Source organism: Aspergillus brasiliensis (genome assembly GCF_001889945.1).
Source record: "Aspergillus brasiliensis CBS 101740 unplaced genomic scaffold ASPBRscaffold_2, whole genome shotgun sequence".
Taxonomy (NCBI): domain Eukaryota; kingdom Fungi; phylum Ascomycota; class Eurotiomycetes; order Eurotiales; family Aspergillaceae; genus Aspergillus; species Aspergillus brasiliensis.
The window spans coordinates 2,979,849-2,996,129 of NW_027137443.1; the positions used below are offsets into that span (position 1 = coordinate 2,979,849).

A 16,281-nucleotide genomic window follows, 5' to 3' on the forward strand; every position below is an offset into this window, starting at 1 on the left:
AAACCCTGGGCGACAATGTCGGACTGGACATCACCGTCGTAGTCTGATCAGTTAGCAGAAGCCCTCAGATCGCTTATAGGGGGGGGGGGGGGGGGCGTATGACAACATACACATCAACTCGGAACAAAGGAAATAGTAACATATATAGGAAAGAGGAAAAGAAATCCGGAAGAAAGAGAAATATAAGAAAAGGAGATCTTGAGAGGAAAATTCATGCGGATATGATGCAAACAAGAAAGGGAAAAGAACCGAGAACTAAAACGCCTCTCTAATGCTGGAATACTTCTCGTGTTTCAGCCTTTCTCTTCTTCAGTCTCCGTCCATGCGTCACGGTTCACAGATGTATAAAAGGAAATTAGGAAAATCACAAAAAGAGAAACAAGGGGGAAAGGAATCGGTGTATTAAAATGGTTCAGTTCCGGCATCTCTATCACATGATCCATAGATCGTAACGTCTGTCATTGGTCGTGCGGACTTGGGAAGCCCCATGGAATGCCCTGTCGTCAATGAGAGACGGAGTGGCGGGGACCAAGCGGCAATTGAAGAGAAAGAGATTATAGAAACGGAGAAGCGTTCGTATCGGAGACGCATAACGTGTATCATGTCGTGTCAGAGGGTTTGGGTGTGCTCCCAAACTTTTGGTGGGGAAGGGTGTGTTGGCTTGGTTTGGTGCCTTGTCGACATGGGGCAGGCAACTCATATCAAGCCAAAAGTAAAGTCATGTTCAAGTCGTTCCGTCAATTAGCACAGCGCTGTGCAGTAAGAGTGTGTTTCATCTTGGATCGGCGAAGTCCGAGAGCAAGCCACGTGCCGTCAGATCTTTTAGTAATCACCAAAGTCAAGGCCTGTTCGGACAGGATTGGGATCCCTGCATGACACACATGCTGCCCCTATCATGACCGTGCTGAGCGGCTCGCCGAGCGCTCCGGGACTGGAGCTGGCGTAGGCGAGTAAGCCCGGGGGGCACCAATCAGGTCGACGTCATGTTCCTGAAGGATGCTGGCACACTTCGGATCACGCAGAAACTTAGGGACGGAGTCCTATTGCGGGTTAGCTTCTGTCGCTGGGTCGGATTCCTGATGGGCGAACTTACACTTGACATCAGCTTGAAGACCGAAGTCTGAGCCATCTCAAACAGATGCACCACCTCCTGCAGACTCTTGAGCATCGACTCATCGTCGCCTACGGCCTTGGTCATGCGGCTGGCCAGGCTGTTGCGCAGCGCGTGATCGATATTGAGTTCGCAAGGGGAACCCGGCGCCAGGAACGCATTGTAGAGGCCTATTTAGGTTCATTAGTTGCTGGTCGAAAGAAGATCATTGACATTGCGAACAACTTACCATAGGCTGCAGCCAGTGTCTCACGGACAGCATCCGGCTTCCTGAATGTGCCCAACTTCTCTGCCTTGTGGTAGGCCGAAGTGAATTCAGACACATCGAGGTAGAACGACAAGTTCTCTTCACAGAGGGAGAAGCGAAGGAACTCGCGGAACAAAAGTCGCAGGGCAGGGTCGTGGAGGATGTGGTTCAAACGGGCATTGTTGGAGTCCTTCGGGATGCCACGATTGTCGTACATGGTGGTTTCACGAGACTTGTCCCGTGCGATCCACCCGCAAACTCGCTGACCCCGATCCGTGATGCCGTAGATCGCATTCTTGGAGGGCTGGAACGCAACTATCGAGTCGTCCGGTTGGTTGATGAAACGGTCTTCCTGCAGCATCGTGATCAAGCCGTATTTGACGAAAAGCTCGGCAATGAGTACGGTCTCACGGCGCTCGATTGTGGTGGAACAATCCATCAACCAATCAACCGCAGCTTTTCCGGTAAACGTGTTGATGACAATCTTGTCATTGATCTTGCGCTCCTTCGCCATCTTCACACCGACCAAGCCATTCGAGTAATCACTCAGGGAATCCGAATCGGAGGTGGAAATGCTGCTCTTGACGTTGGGACCATCCTGTCCCGCAAACCGGCGGAAGATGACTTCAATAGTCGCTCTATCGTGTGACAGCTTGTCTGTATCGGTATCGCGCTCCAGGTTGACCAATTGCATCGTGTTGCGGGGCGACTCCAGCACGTCAATGACATGGCGGGCAGTGATACCGTTCCTCTGGCAGAACCTTTGCAGAATGTTGATCCCTTTCGGCGTAAGCTGGTACAACGCGCCCTTCAACGGAAATATTTGTGCCGATTTGCCATCCACGGCCTCGATGAAGCGGGCATCGACAAAACGCTGGCATACCGAGCGAGCCATTTCCTTGGCCATGGAGAACGTGGTGGTCGTTGTGGTCGTAACGATACGCGAAGGGTCCTTAGGATCGGGCATGCGGTTGGACTGGGAGAACTTGAGAGAGCCGAGATTGTTGATGGCCTCTTCCGAGGTGAAGGAGTGATCATATTTCGTAAACCGCACACGATGCGAATCCAATTTCAAGCTGACCATCAATGTCGAAAACAAGTCCATGAAATCCTAACAAAGAGACCATTCGTGTTAACAGGTTCCACCCAAGGCCATAATCCCCACATTTCCTTTCCTTCTCGCCCTGTCGGCAACTTTAGCGCACAATTGGGTCACCTTACCTTTGTGAATGGACGGTCATCCTCCGTCATACGCAGTAACCGCGAGGATGTTTGATGCATCTTGGCGGGAGATACGGTAGGTCCGATTTCGGGTAGCTGCTCAAGTGGGGACGGGGCACGCTGAAGGGTGTAACGGCGCCTCTCAACAGAACTGGTCTGTTGTTCAACCACAGCCGGGGAAGAACGGCTAGTAGCAACGTCGAAGGGCGCGGGACTGGACCGTTCACTACTGGCGCTACCGTCTGACAATGGCGGAGTTAACGGCGTGGCACCTGGCGCTTCGCTGACGCTGACCTGCGAGGCCTTGCGCGAGTGTTTCGACAGGCTTCCCGATGAGGCAGAGGAGCGGAGGGGATAATTCGGCGCTCCGATGGAGGAGAGATTCGCAAGGGCGTTGGAAGTCTTCTCACGAGCTAACGCAGCGAACGAACGGCGATTGCGACGTGAGATGGATCCAATTACCGAGCCTGTGAATCCGGTGGTTGTGGTGGTGGTGGCAGAGGTAGTGGTATTGGTAGTGGCGGGTTGAGAGGGGGCGACAACAGCGGAGGGTGCGGAGTGGTGTTGTAGGGAGGGAGCGGAAGCAGTACGAGGGCGAGTTTCAACCGGGGAGGTAGAGACCGGGATAGGAACAACAGATGGGGGAGGTTGAGAGTAAAGAAGGTGAGAGGAAGGAGGAGAGTCTTGGTCAAGATGAGCGGAGGATATGGTTGGCATTGAATAGTGCGAACCAAGACGGAGTGGGAGAAAAGAGAAGAGGGGGGGGGCTTTGTATGTATGTATGGGTATGGGTATGGGTATGGGCAAAAAAAAAATTGGGTAAAAAAATATTTCCAAAAGGGAGAAAGAGGGTCAAGCAAAAAAAAAAAAAAAAACTAAAGAAAAAAAAAAGAAGAAGGTGGAGGGGTGGGTGTATGTATGGATAAGGGAAAGCAGAGAAGGGAAAATAAAATAAAATAATAATGGAATAAAACACGAGGTAAAATTCCACTTTGAGTGAAGGAAAGTCTTGACCCAAAATTCAAGGCGGTTTGGAAACAGACCCAGGAAAGATTGGGAAAGGGCAACGGCAGAAAAAGGGAAGAAAAATATTTAGAGAGGGAAAAAAAAATGTAAGAAAATGGAAAATGAAATAAAATCAAACTCAATGACGAAAAGAGCAAGCGGGGAATTTTGGGTAGAGTGTTAGTCAGGTATTTGTACAAACAGTAAGTGACTTAACAAACTGTTTTGACTTCCCAGAAGTTGGAGTACGATCTGAAGTGGTTTTTTTGGTACAGAGTGGATGCTACCGGATGGATCCCTTACAGCGAGCGAGCGAGCGAGAGAGAGAGAGAGCACAGCGAGGCAGCGGAAAGAATGAGAAGGGAAGGGAAAGGAAGGAAAAAGAGGGAAAAGATGAGCAGAAAGCCAAGTGAGCAGCGGCTGCTCAAGAGGGTCTCCAGGGGCGTGAAGAATCAGGCCTGTCATTCTTGACCCACTGTGCACGCGGACGGTTTCATGCACCAGACAACGTGGGCCAAGGGCAAAGGTGGACGGATCGTCCTTTGGGGCGATCAGAGGTCGGCTTCCCTGCAGAGTCCGGCAGGGTGGGATGGGTGGGATAGGATGGGATGTTACGGGAATTGCCCTCCGGAAAGGTCTACCTTGGGTAAGGTAAGGTTCCTACAGGCGACCGCCCCGAACCTGCAGGCCTTTTCTTAGCTACGCTTCCTTCTCGTCAATTATTTCTTAAGGAGGGATGGGGGCCCTTCTCCGCGTCTGACATGAAAGGGGCCATATTCAATATGTAAAGTTGAGTTAGTATAAGTTAATTCTCCCCCTTCCTGCCAGAATTTATCCTTTCCCTGTCATGGTTTGATGCAAGGAGATCCCCGAACGGTGAAGGTAACTTAACCAGGGCCATCTTACTTACTCTCCCGGTCTGTATCCCTGTGTATTGTAATTTGTTGTCACATACCGTATCGTTCTCCGAGATACATTGCTTGCGCCGTCTCAACCATCTCCTCCAAAGTGGGCCGGTTTCCAAAACCGCTGGCGTCGGATGATCAGCGAAATCTACGACTGGGGAGGGTTTCAACCAGATCGCACTGTGTTCGCTGTATGTACAATAAATTCCCCCCATCAGACACGCAGCGACGGATTGACTGGTGGATATTATTCCCGAAAGACATGGAGGCAGGGGACTGAGCGGTAAGTCATATAGGTATAGGGAGCTGTCAGAAGAATGCTGGAGCGAGCAAACAAGCAAATGACAATAATTACCAGCATCGACCAGCAATTGAAGTGATGTGCGACATTATTGGTTTATCTGCCTTTGATTATTAGTAATGTGCATCTAAGAAAGTTCCCACCGTATCTCTTATCATATGACGAGGATATTTTGAGTCTGGTCAGCCCGGGTAGGTACTTGAACCTCATCTCCCGAGCCTGAGCTGACAGGCTGTGTACCTGGTCTATACATACATACATACATACATACATCAAGGCGAGCACGTTTGTTCCTTCCAGTCAAACGGAACAGGGGCAGATGCGAGCAGGCACAAAACGTGGCAGACACGCTTTTGCTCGGTCTGTACACCCAAAAGGTACCTCCAGCCAGACCAAACAGCAGCCAGCAGTGCCAAGCCCATCACGTTACCTTGCACCTTCCTTCTTCAGCAAGCAGGCCTCCATACTGGCAGCGGCCTTCAAGTAGTAACGATCATCCTTGAGTCATGACCGGAAAATCCCCAAGGCACGGCAGCCAGTCAGAGAGTCTCGTAACGAACACTTGCAGGCAGGCTCTTGCCAAATCGGGACTAGACCGCCACTAGTACCAGACTCAGGTTGCTCGCCATTTTACGCTGGCGAACACCGACTTCCAACCTTTTCCCCACCCCCAACCCAGCCCGGACGACCCATCACCTCATCGTCGTCTTTGGGCTTTTAGCCTTTTAGGCCCTGGATGCATTTGGGTGTTGCGTTTCGGGCTTTGCTGTTTAGGCTTCACCCAGCGTGCTATCCCCGTCAATGATTGATACTATCCGGACTTCCCATTCAAACTCTACTCTCATTTCTTCCCTTCCCCTTTTTGTCTACACAGGCGATCGTAAGTCACTAATCATTGCCCCTCTATGGCATAGTCCTGGCTGGCAGTCTCATAGGCCCCTCTTATCTTTTTTCCTTACGCTCCTTTAGTCTTGTAAACCTTCCTTTCGCCCACGTGGGTATCCCGCCCGAGCAAAACCTTGTTGGGTTCTGATTCGAACCAAGCGAACCAAGCAATTCCCTGATGCAGATCAGTATTTACTTGATGTTTGGATTCGTGGCCTCAGGCCCCCTGTCTTTTTAGGGCCTTGGGGAAAGCCACGCGAACGATACATCAAGCCTCAAATCCCAGACCATAGTTAGAGGAGTCAACTTGACCAGGGGGACAAACGACACTATTTACAATGCTGCATATGATGAAAGTCTATGGACCAGTCCTGATCCGGTCGGACCAGGCAGCCAGCCATCCAGACTGCCAGTAGCAGCGAAACCCCCTGCCGGACCACTTCTCAATAATGTGATCGAGCCGATCAAGTTTCAGAATATGCCTACAAAGTACCCTGCCTAGGTAGCATCCCAGAAAGAAAAAAAGAAAAAGGGTAAGAGGACCCAGATGGATAGACGCAGTGGAGCAGAACAGACCAGATGGCTTCCCGCGTGGCTGAGTTCTGATGGCTCTCGTATTTTATTGTTTACTTTGCGTGGGTGAAAATCAACAGCTGTCGATGCCTTCTCTTGTTCGTCATTTTTCCAAAATCTTGGATGCATCTCCCGCTCTTCCACGACTCTTCCAGGTGCATTCTTTTCTGCCTTCTGTCCTAACCGAGACCCATGCGGTTCCACGTGGACACACGTGGAGAAAAGCTGGCGGCTGGTTTGGGTTGCTCGGGCGGCTTGGCTGTCGGCCGTTTTGGCCTCGCCCGCCGGTGTGTCTCGCAACTCACATTCCACAGGGAGACTTGTATCCTCTTTCTCGGGGTCCAAGCCCAATCATCCTCATTTCTTGGACCTGACCGTCCCGTCCTGAACCAAATCATGGCTCCCTCTGGTTTCTTTTTGTTTTTCTGTATCCGTCCACGATGCCAATCGTATGGCTAACTGACAAGCTACTTTATTGCTCACAGCAATTGTCCGTATTCAACTAGTACTACTTCCGCACCACGTCATAAACCCTGATATTCATGTCTGAAATAGGTAGTAGGTGAGTCCAGTAAAAAGTAGTGCCGCTATGACATACATGGAGGATCTGCTGGGGCCTATTCTCCAAACCTACTAACTAGTCCAAGTTTCTCCAGCCCATCTCCAGATCTCTCTCCCAATGTTGGGAACTTAGGACTCCAACAAGGTTCACAAGTGCGGTCCAATTCCTGATTCTCCCTAAAAGAGCCACTAGGGATTTTTTAGACCAGGGTTACCAATGTGCAATGCGGCTACACTGACCACCACCTGTCCCAGTTTAAAATGGGGGCAGCGTCTGAATACGGTATACAGTTAATAGTGACCATCATCATATACCCAAAGCAGGCTGTCTGTGCGCTTGTCACGACCATTGGCAGTCCGCCACAAAGTTAAAAGGGCCCCTTCCAGGCATCAAGCTAAAAAAACAAAGGAAATGAAGGGGGGCGCTCAGAAAGAGAGACTATCCTGCCAACACACAGTTCGATCCTCCTGATCCTTTTCTGAATCCTGAGGCTCATCCTAAACCCCGGGACATAGAAGGTCTGATCGCAGCAGGATTGCGTCTGACGTGCGCCCCAGCCGGCTAGCTACAGCAGTGTAACTCGAAAGGAATGGCAATCAATCATCATCTGGTATGCTTACGAAATATTCCGGGCACAACGTTAGTAGTTAGTAGTACGGAGTAGTAGTAGTAGTAGTAGTAGTAGTAGTAGTAGTAGTAGTAGTAGTAAACTTCCCAGGGGCCATCAGGCTAGCGGTCAGATAGTCGACTGTACCAATCATAGTGACCTGCCATGGCGGCTACGTAACCAGTTCTTCGTTGTGATGAAGGATTCACGATCAGATCCCCCTTCCCCCAGTAGGCAAGGCAATCTATCTCTGTATCTATCTACTGACTACTATGATATTCCAGTCCCCACTTTTCGAATTGTTCTGGTGGCTTACCTATCAAGCTATCAGCAACAGTAGCAAATGTCTCCACCCAAGCAATTGGGGCAACACGAAGCGGTGAGCCATGAGAAGGAGGGGCTGCAATGGCGCAATTCCCCCGTTTCGGAGCTATCCACACATTTTTTCCTTCTTTCCTTCCTTCTTTTTTTTTTTCTATTTTTCTTCCCTTCCTTGCGCCCGCCCTGGAGCCGTGACCGGACTGGCGGTAAAGACGGACGTGAAACCCGATCTGTCACTGTCATGCTGTCACGTAATCAGTAATGAAGGTTCGGATATCAGCGGTCAGACACTTGTGCCGTGCCCAGACAAAAAGAGAGTGTATCCGTATTGCTTTGATCATTCGGCTTCATGTGATATGAGATGCCAAAATATTCAAGGGAACATCACATAGTATGGCCAACATCCTACAGTATGACAAGGTCCGCGTCAGCTTTTCAATAGTAACAGCAAGCCATGAAAATAGAACAAGGCAGAACACAGGGGTGCGCAGGCCGCCGAATCGGGAAGCCTCCATACACACCAACAGATGGATAGCTTCAATCCTGCTGCATGACAGCATACAGTATGTACGGGGTTCTTCTAGAGCCTCTATCTCTCCCTCTCTTTCCCTATCACCCAGGAGACAACCCAAGCCGAACCACGCCCCCAACAGCAGGAATTAGCAACAACGCTACTAGCCGCAACACGCGAAACTCACTATCCAGTTCACGCATATGGATGATCCCTGTCAGCCGCATTACTCCTCGCGTGGCGGTCAGGGATCATCCCGTCGGAACGCAAGACAAGGCTGCGTCTAGACAACTGACTGGCGATATTCTTAGTGACATTTTTTCGCTCCCTACAAAGAAAAGTACCTATTTAGCACCTATATGTTTTGTTAACTGTTATAGCCTCTTGCGCGGCGCCAATCATACTATCTACCACGCCATCCATCCTTAGCCTCCCGTCCATGCGTCTTTTTGCTATAGTCAACTAAATCTTAGTGAGGCGAAAAAATAAAATAAAGAGTCAGTCGCATTTGGCATGTGGCTTGCGACCGAGTCAGACATTCCTAGGGGCTAGAACCTCAGTTATCGGTGCGCCTCATTACTAGCCACATATCAACTTTGTTTTTTGCCTCTCATTTATACTTTTGAACCTTCTTGCATGGCGTCGTTATGGACCTGTCTAGGCCAACGTTTGTGTGTCTGTGAGTGTCTATCATAATTTCAGTCTGATCCAGGGGGTGGTTGGTCGGTGAATAAGGATGGTATCCGTGCTATTCAAAATTAACTTTAGGTAGAAAGTATCCGTCTCTAACCTTGCCATGTATCTACTTAGATGGGGGCGGATAGTCACACAGATGTCTCTTCAATCGGTCCAGCTATTAGCCAGGCCGGACAGGTCATAAACAGTCAACCTAATCCAGCTGGGTCTCAGATTTTATTTTCTGCTGGCCTTTCTTCAGCAATCTGCCACAAAACCTTGGCAATATTGACTTGACAGCTGAAACATGTCAGTCAATATTCGTATAACTTCGAAGGCCAAGATGTCCGGACTTCTAAGTATACTTCTGAGTAGGCAACCACGCTAGAGCTTACCTATACATTATACGTCCATGCAATATCCCCGATAATAGCCGAGTCAACAGACACGGCAGTTGGACGATCAATCTACCTACCTAGCTCTAGGCTTCAATCGCCGGTCTACTATTATCTACAGCCACACAATACTCAGGCAAAATACGAGCAACGCCTCCGTCAGTTCCATATCAGCTGTTTCGCCACTAAATTCATTCAGCCTAAATACCTACCAGGCTTGTGCTTGGTTCATATATTGCAGAATGGATGACAGCTACTATATTGCTACGGAGTATAGTTAGTTAGTCAGTTAGTATGGATCTATCTAACCGTAGCTAGTACGTAAAGTCTGCAGCACCTACCCTCCTACCTGATAGAGTGACCTGCAGACTAGTGGAGTGATAGCTATCTTTAATATAGGTTTGTAGTTAGATGCTCCATAGCTAGACTATCACTACTACATATGTTGATAGACCAAATAAGTTGCTACTTTATCATGCCCCATCACGTACCTTCTATACTAACTGCGACTGACCGGAGAACAAGATATCCGGTCTATGGATCTACAATTACATAACATGAGTTTCTTCCTTCTCTCTTCGAGTCTTCTGATTTTTCTCTTACTTACTCAGCATGACATAACATAACTAGTTAACTAACTCGATAACAAAATACAAACCTCAATCAATTCAATTCCCTATCATCTACCAAAACCACACCGTACGAATAGAAAACAATTCTGGAATGTGACTCATACGTCATACCCATCTACCTCGGCTGAAACGTAGCAATTCAGCAAGTTCACAAACATCCTGAAATCATCCGAACCAAGGTACGGCCCTCAACCCTGATCCATAAAATCCCCTACCTGGAAAGAGGGAAAAAAAAAAAAAAGATGGAGATTGTATGAAATACCGAAACGAAACAGAAAAGCGGTCAGAGAGTTCACGCGGTTCCCAGGCGCAGCGGGGTAAGCGCAAAAGTTCTTGGCGACCGGTTGGGACACCCAAAAAGAACAAAAGGTGGGGATTTTGGTTACTTACAGTATCGGGTCAACTGGCTCAATTGGATTTGTTGTTATGTACCATGTATGTTTCGGAATCATTCTCAACTGGGGATATGGGAACGAATCATGGGACGATTGACCAACGAAGAGAATATTTCCTTTTTTTTTTTTTGCCCTGGTGGGTACTCTGTGTCCATTCCACATGGGAAGGAAAGAGTAAAAAGGTGAGTATGTATAATGGAGATTTCTCGGGCGCGGGAGTGTGCGCCACGTGGGTTTTGCGGTGTTACAACTTACTTTCTTTTACTTTTTTTTTCTTTTTTTTTTTCTATTATTACGAGCAGAGAGGTCATATGACGAATAGTTACAGTAGATACTAGATAGGTATGAAGGGCGCGTGTGTCGTCATTATGGGGCATGGAAAAATTTTCCCTCATATGTGGTTTTGTTAATTTTTTTTGGTGGGTTTTGTGCTTGGAGGCGGTAGGTTAGGGTCAATGTCTTGTCTATCTACTTAGTATTTACACATTCTATCTAATATCTATCTGCCTATTAGTCCATTGGAGGTAGTACTATAGTAGTGTGTGTTTGTGCGCGCTTAGGACACGACGTTAACTGCCTAGTGTAGGTTGAAAGTAGTATCTAGATTCTGGGCAATATGTAGGGGCGGGATATTCCGCTGCCGCGCGGGTTTTAAAGTTCGCACTTAGAGTTTTGCTCGATATGAGCATGTCTTATTTCTACGGAGTATCTAACATCTCTGATGAACTGTAAATTGATGGTCGGAAGCCCCTGAATTCCCAGCCTCTCTCAAGGCTTGGTTTGTGGCTGAAGTTGGAAATAGTAGCAATCGGTGCCGGCCCCTGAACCAACACCAAGGTACTTGATAAACTGACGTCCATTGGATCACGGAATTATCGGCTGAGGTCTGTTTCAGGTGCCAGAGCTGATGCATGGTTGGGAAGGAATTCGTTCGGCTCTCGGCAATTTTGCAATCCTGTATAATCCTTCTCCAGGGGAAGGGGGAATGGGATGAACTATTTTGGGATCCTCGTTTATATGGGGCAATGGAATGGGATGTGAATCCTGTCGGGCACAGGAACCACGCTACAATGTTCTACTGTTAGTATCGTCTGCGCCAGATATCTGGAACGAAAAGTAAGCGCTTAAAACTTCTAGAAGGAAGTTGTTAGAAGGGCTAAAATCCAGCAGGATTCCACGTCTAATCCAACTTACCCATCACGGCGGAAATATTAACTTACGTAGCATGTACGCACTGTTCCTGCATCGTGCAGTAGTTCGGTGGCGAAAGAAGCCCAGCTGAAGCTTCTAGAGCGGTTACTAGTTTTGCTAGGTTAAACTACTGTTGTATACTGTATACAATTTACCAGGGTTCGGATGACGCCGATGTCCATTTACTCACCAAGCTTTTTTATGATGATTTTATTCTATTACCTTTATCTTCCAACAATCGCAGAATATTACCTACTTGAGTAACTGAGATGCACTTTCCATAGGTCGCAATTTTCGATCGGCTGGAGATCTACAAATCCGCAAAAACTCAAAGACCCATCCGTCAACAACGTGTTCCTCCCCAAGCAAGTATATCCTTCTCAGGACGGGAAGCGTGCGTGTATGTGTGGTTCGCAACCAGTCCAATTTTTCCGACTGTTGGTCCTCCGATCTGCCGATCAATGGAAACCGTAGAAGGAATGAGATCACAGAGAATCATACGGTGTTCCCCGTTGGAGACAGAGAAACTAGTGAGGCTGTATCCACGGTTGAGTTAATTGAGTTAATCTACTCCTGGGGCGCTATTGCTTGGTGGTTCTTTGTTTCGGGGCCGGTGGGACTCCGATGGATGCGCTAGAAGGATTCTGGAAGACTTCTGGAAAACGCTAGAAGGCGTCGTCGGTCAAGTTGGGGGCTGCTTATCCCCACCCTTGACCAAGTTTTACTTTTTCTTTTCTTTTTCTCTGGTGTAAGTTGTTGGGTGAGGCTAGGCATTCATACCTATCTGAGGTAAGTTGGCGATGGATTACACGGTGTACGTTCGGACTTTTGCGGCGTTTTGTTATGGGGGCGTGGCTGTTCACCGTATTTGTATGAATCCCACTAGCCCCCGGATATGATGGTGGTGACGGGCCAAGGATGTACGGAAATACGGATTGGGTAAGCTGGGCGTCGGAGTTTAGTTACCGCTTAATCAAGGAAAGGGGCGGAGATAAGTTAAACCGCATACAGGTCACCTTGTCTAGTTTCGTCTTGTCTTGGCTTTTTTCTAACTCGTCTTCAGGCTATTTTATCCTTCCAGGCAGGGTTTCCCGGGGAAATTGTCCGACTCCGGCCTTCAACTGCTGAAGGGCGTGAATTGGGGCCCTTTGCCAAGCACCCATGGCGGCCGATATCGTCGCGCGAAGTGTGCTTAGTCAGAAGCGAAACTCTCCGAGGGTCAACTGGCTCACTGCCTGAGTCGGTCAGTTCCAGGAGACGAGACGCACGTGGAGGATCTTCCGGGAGGCGGCCAATCGAACCTTGAGCGTTTCATTGCGTATGGGAGGGAAACGGTATGGACTAGTCTCGTACAGACGGGTTACTTACCGCCTAACGCTAAAAGCAGCCAGGCCACTTACCAGAAACTGGAAATAGGGCGAGAAAAAGGCCCCAAAAGGGTGTCGGAGTCGGAGGCGGAAAGAGCCGGAGTCGGAGCCGGAGCGGGGGGCCCTGCTTCAGGCCAACTTCAGGCCAGCATCCTTCGGGCCAACCTAATGTGCTGCTACTGCTGTCAGCCTGCGCTGCGATAGGCTGGCTGCTCGTTCTATCTCCTCCTCCAGCTGCTGCTGCTCATCATCATCATCATCATGGGCATCACCATCATCGCTCATAGAGGCTCCATCCTCATGCAGGATCACTCCCAGTACTCCTGATGAAGAGATGAGATACTCCCGACATGAAATAGGCACACTATACATACCCCTGCCTGTCCTGCCTCAAAAAGCAGTTTGGCCCACCACCGGCATGAATATGTACCATGTCTTCTGCCTTGGCCTCAACCACGCCTTTCTTTCTGTCGCTGCAGAAGCAAGGGGTTACCAGCATGCATGATAACAACACTGGTTCCTATTTGGTGTTTTCCTGTGGCAGACGCTGATCCTTGCTCTCCACGCGAAAATTAACCCCAAGACCTCTTCCTTGTCTTAGCCCCACCTGACCAGCTACCAGGGGGGGTTTTTCCCTTCAGGCTGTTTTCATGGGCAAATCGTGAGTTATGATGCTGATTGCTGACTGGGTGATATAGAGGGGGGAAGATAGCCTGTTGTTCCCTCTCACACCATCCCGCAATCGGTCTTACATGCTGTGCGACCTGATCGAAAATGGCTCGGATCACCGTCCATCTGCTGACGGTGCCATGCGAAGGGCCAGCCGGCTTGATTGCCCACGCACACACACGCGAGAGAGAGACCCGGTCTGCCCCGGATGCTGACTGGGTGCCGCGCGATGATGGAACCGGCGCGACAGGGATCTGGACGGTTGATTGCATCGTCAGTGCATGGGCCAATGATGCCCATCCCCAACCATTAAACGAGCTCCAGCCGACGAAGTACGAGGCTGGGCCATTAGGTCAACCTTGAACAATGGTGTGTCTCCTGTCTAGCTTGTTAGGATACCTACTCCGTACATGTGTATCTGTTTAGCGACTGGAGGTCGCTGTTCGGTCCCCTTAGTGTCCGGTTAGCCTAGGCGTGGCTTGGCTTGGACCGGATCACCATCAGCAAGAGCAGCAATATACTTTGGGGCCGCGGAATATCCCGCTCAGATTACGGAAGCCCATCAGTGACATCTTTCCCGGGGGGAGGCGCATTACATTAATCTGTCTTCTGCCCAAAACGCTCCTTAACCCCCAGACGAACACCTTACGACCGGCGAAAGCAGGCAGCCTCTCTTCCCGACTAACCCCGCCGCCGATTCCACTTTTGGTCCTGCGCCAGCTCAAGACGGTCATTTCATGCATTAGTGTGCAAGAGACGTGGCCCTGATTCGTCTTAGTTCCCTGGTCGACAAGCGATGGAGATGAGCCAGGATCGCACCAGGATTCGGTTCAGAGCCACGCAGTTGCATCGTCCATGCGTACATAATCAATAACGGTGCATTTTCGCCCCCATTATTTAAGTCTATAGTGCCGTTATATCACAATCATTTATGCGTGGGCATATACCAGCTATATGATATAGACGGGGGCTACAAGTGCGGAGTATCGGCCCAGTCGCTCCCTCCATAAGGATTACTGTCCCAATCCCATATCACCGCTCACACCCAGGGTGACCAAAGGAACCTAATCTCAACCGAGGATTGCCTCTGTCACGCTGATCGACCAGACTACTGCCCATTATTGGCTGGACTTCCGTTCGAACTAGTCCGGCAGCCTCCCTTACTCACGGCCTGGCGTGGCTAGGGTTGCACAAGGCTGGTCGAGACCATCGGGGGTGGTGGATGATTCCTCATTTCAGCCCATCCTGTTGGCCAATCTTTGGTCATCCGCGGAGCACTACATGGGCGATGGTGCGTGAATCCCTCCCCTCGGCGTGTCCATGTACCTTACCTGCCATGAGGAGACGGTGCAGCAGCAGCATCATTCCGGGCGCGGGCTGGTTACCCTGCTTGGCCATGAGGTGGTACCTACTAGGCAGTTTGAGCTAAGGCAGCTCTGCCGATTCCCCTCTTTTTTTCCTCTGCCACACAGCCTTCAGCCCCGTCTGACACCACGACAATCATCATAAACCGTCCGTCATCGCGATCTCACTTACACAGACCACCACACACCTACACATCATCTCCATCCCGTCCGACTACCTTTCTTCCTCCCCACAGTTGACCCTAGCAGTAGGTACATACCTAGACCGCGACTAGATATGCATTGGTAGGTCCAGAGCAGCACTCAGCCCCATCTTATATGTGCATTCTTGGCTTCATCACCACTCAAGTTGGTCAACCTAAGTATGACCCCTGTAGCCTATCTATCACATCCCCTCCCAACGGTACCACTCAACCCACCGCATCAATTAGTTACTCCATGAGCACGAATCACATCTTCCATCACCGTCCGGACTGCAGAATAGTTACTAGTCACTCACGCATCTTAAACAAGGTCAAGAATGTCAGGCACACCCATCCATCCATACACCATAACCAGTCATCCAGTCACTTACTGTATGTAACTACATGGTCGATCACTTTTCTTATCCATCCACGCGACCGATCACTCTTGCGAATCAAAAGAAAATAATACTCCATACAGCCAAGCTTGCTGTATTAATCGGCGATCTTATCCCCCAAGTTACCAAATTATCGACGACCTGCCTAAATAGTCCGTAGTTTCCATTGCATAACAATATGCACATAATCGAACCATTGAGGTGGATTTCAATGGTAGCTGACTTACAGAGTACATGATTCAATGAATTACTGTGTTTATTTCATGTTATCGGGGAACTTTAGATAACACTACTAACTAACATCTCCTTCTATACTGTATATTTATCTCCAACATACATTCCATACACACGGATTATGCCTAATATCTTATCCATTGATCATGATACATGTATAAGTTACGCTACAAGGTAACGTACTACAATGATTGATCATTAATTATTCTACTTACCGCTAGTAGTAAGTATTTACCACCTAGTTAATTGACGAACCCCAATACATAATGACATTCCTCGAAGAGAAAATCATGATTTCATACCGAGTCATGTTAAATCCATCAAAACCCCGACCAAATCAGCTCAATTTTCCCTTCTGGACATTGGTCTATCACTCATTTAGTAGTTCTATATAAAAGAAAAATATGCATTGTCTTGCTCTCTCGACTTTGTCTGATAATCTAAAGCTGCGAGTCGCGCCGATAATATGCTAGTTACATATCTCTCCCAATTTTCCACACTACCATCCATTGACTTGGTACATACTATAT

At 48.9% G+C, this 16,281-nt stretch overlaps 5 protein-coding genes across 5 annotated transcripts; 3 read left to right on the top strand and 2 right to left on the bottom strand.

Moving 5' to 3' along the window:
- Positions 1–893: 893 nt before the first annotated feature.
- On the bottom strand, positions 894–3,296 carry flbA (developmental regulator FlbA; the record flags this gene model as incomplete). Its single annotated transcript, XM_067617096.1, has 4 exons — positions 894–1,040; positions 1,094–1,281; positions 1,341–2,469; positions 2,580–3,296. The coding sequence occupies 4 exons, from the start codon at positions 3,294–3,296 to the stop codon at positions 894–896; spliced, it is 2,181 nt and encodes a 726-aa protein (XP_067483688.1).
- A 169-nt stretch (positions 3,297–3,465) lies between these two features.
- On the bottom strand, positions 3,466–4,066 carry ASPBRDRAFT_38897 (uncharacterized protein; the record flags this gene model as incomplete). Its single annotated transcript, XM_067624025.1, has 1 exon — positions 3,466–4,066. A coding segment is annotated over exon 1 (281 nt), but the record flags the coding sequence as incomplete, so codon positions are not given.
- A 5,842-nt stretch (positions 4,067–9,908) lies between these two features.
- On the top strand, positions 9,909–10,796 carry ASPBRDRAFT_409407 (uncharacterized protein). The gene has a single exon (XM_067624459.1). It carries the CDS (start codon positions 10,205–10,207, stop codon positions 10,682–10,684), a length of 480 nt encoding a protein of 159 aa, XP_067483690.1. The 5' UTR covers positions 9,909–10,204; the 3' UTR covers positions 10,685–10,796.
- A 1,902-nt stretch (positions 10,797–12,698) lies between these two features.
- ASPBRDRAFT_192583 (uncharacterized protein) lies at positions 12,699–13,073 on the top strand (the record flags this gene model as incomplete). Its single annotated transcript, XM_067620501.1, has 3 exons — positions 12,699–12,723; positions 12,786–12,871; positions 12,954–13,073. The coding sequence occupies 3 exons, from the start codon at positions 12,699–12,701 to the stop codon at positions 13,071–13,073; spliced, it is 231 nt and encodes a 76-aa protein (XP_067483691.1).
- Positions 13,074–13,278: 205 nt separating this feature from the next.
- Positions 13,279–14,018, top strand: ASPBRDRAFT_38900 (uncharacterized protein). The gene has a single exon (XM_067624026.1). The coding sequence runs from the start codon at positions 13,679–13,681 to the stop codon at positions 13,934–13,936; it is 258 nt and encodes an 85-aa protein (XP_067483692.1). The 5' UTR covers positions 13,279–13,678; the 3' UTR covers positions 13,937–14,018.
- The last annotated feature ends 2,263 nt before the right edge of the window (positions 14,019–16,281 follow it).

Coding starts and splice junctions, on each gene's coding strand:
- ASPBRDRAFT_409407 (XM_067624459.1), top strand. CDS start 10,205: ATGAAATACCGAAACGAAACAGAAAAGCGGTCAGAGAGTTCACGCGGT.
- ASPBRDRAFT_38900 (XM_067624026.1), top strand. CDS start 13,679: ATGGCTCGGATCACCGTCCATCTGCTGACGGTGCCATGCGAAGGGCCA.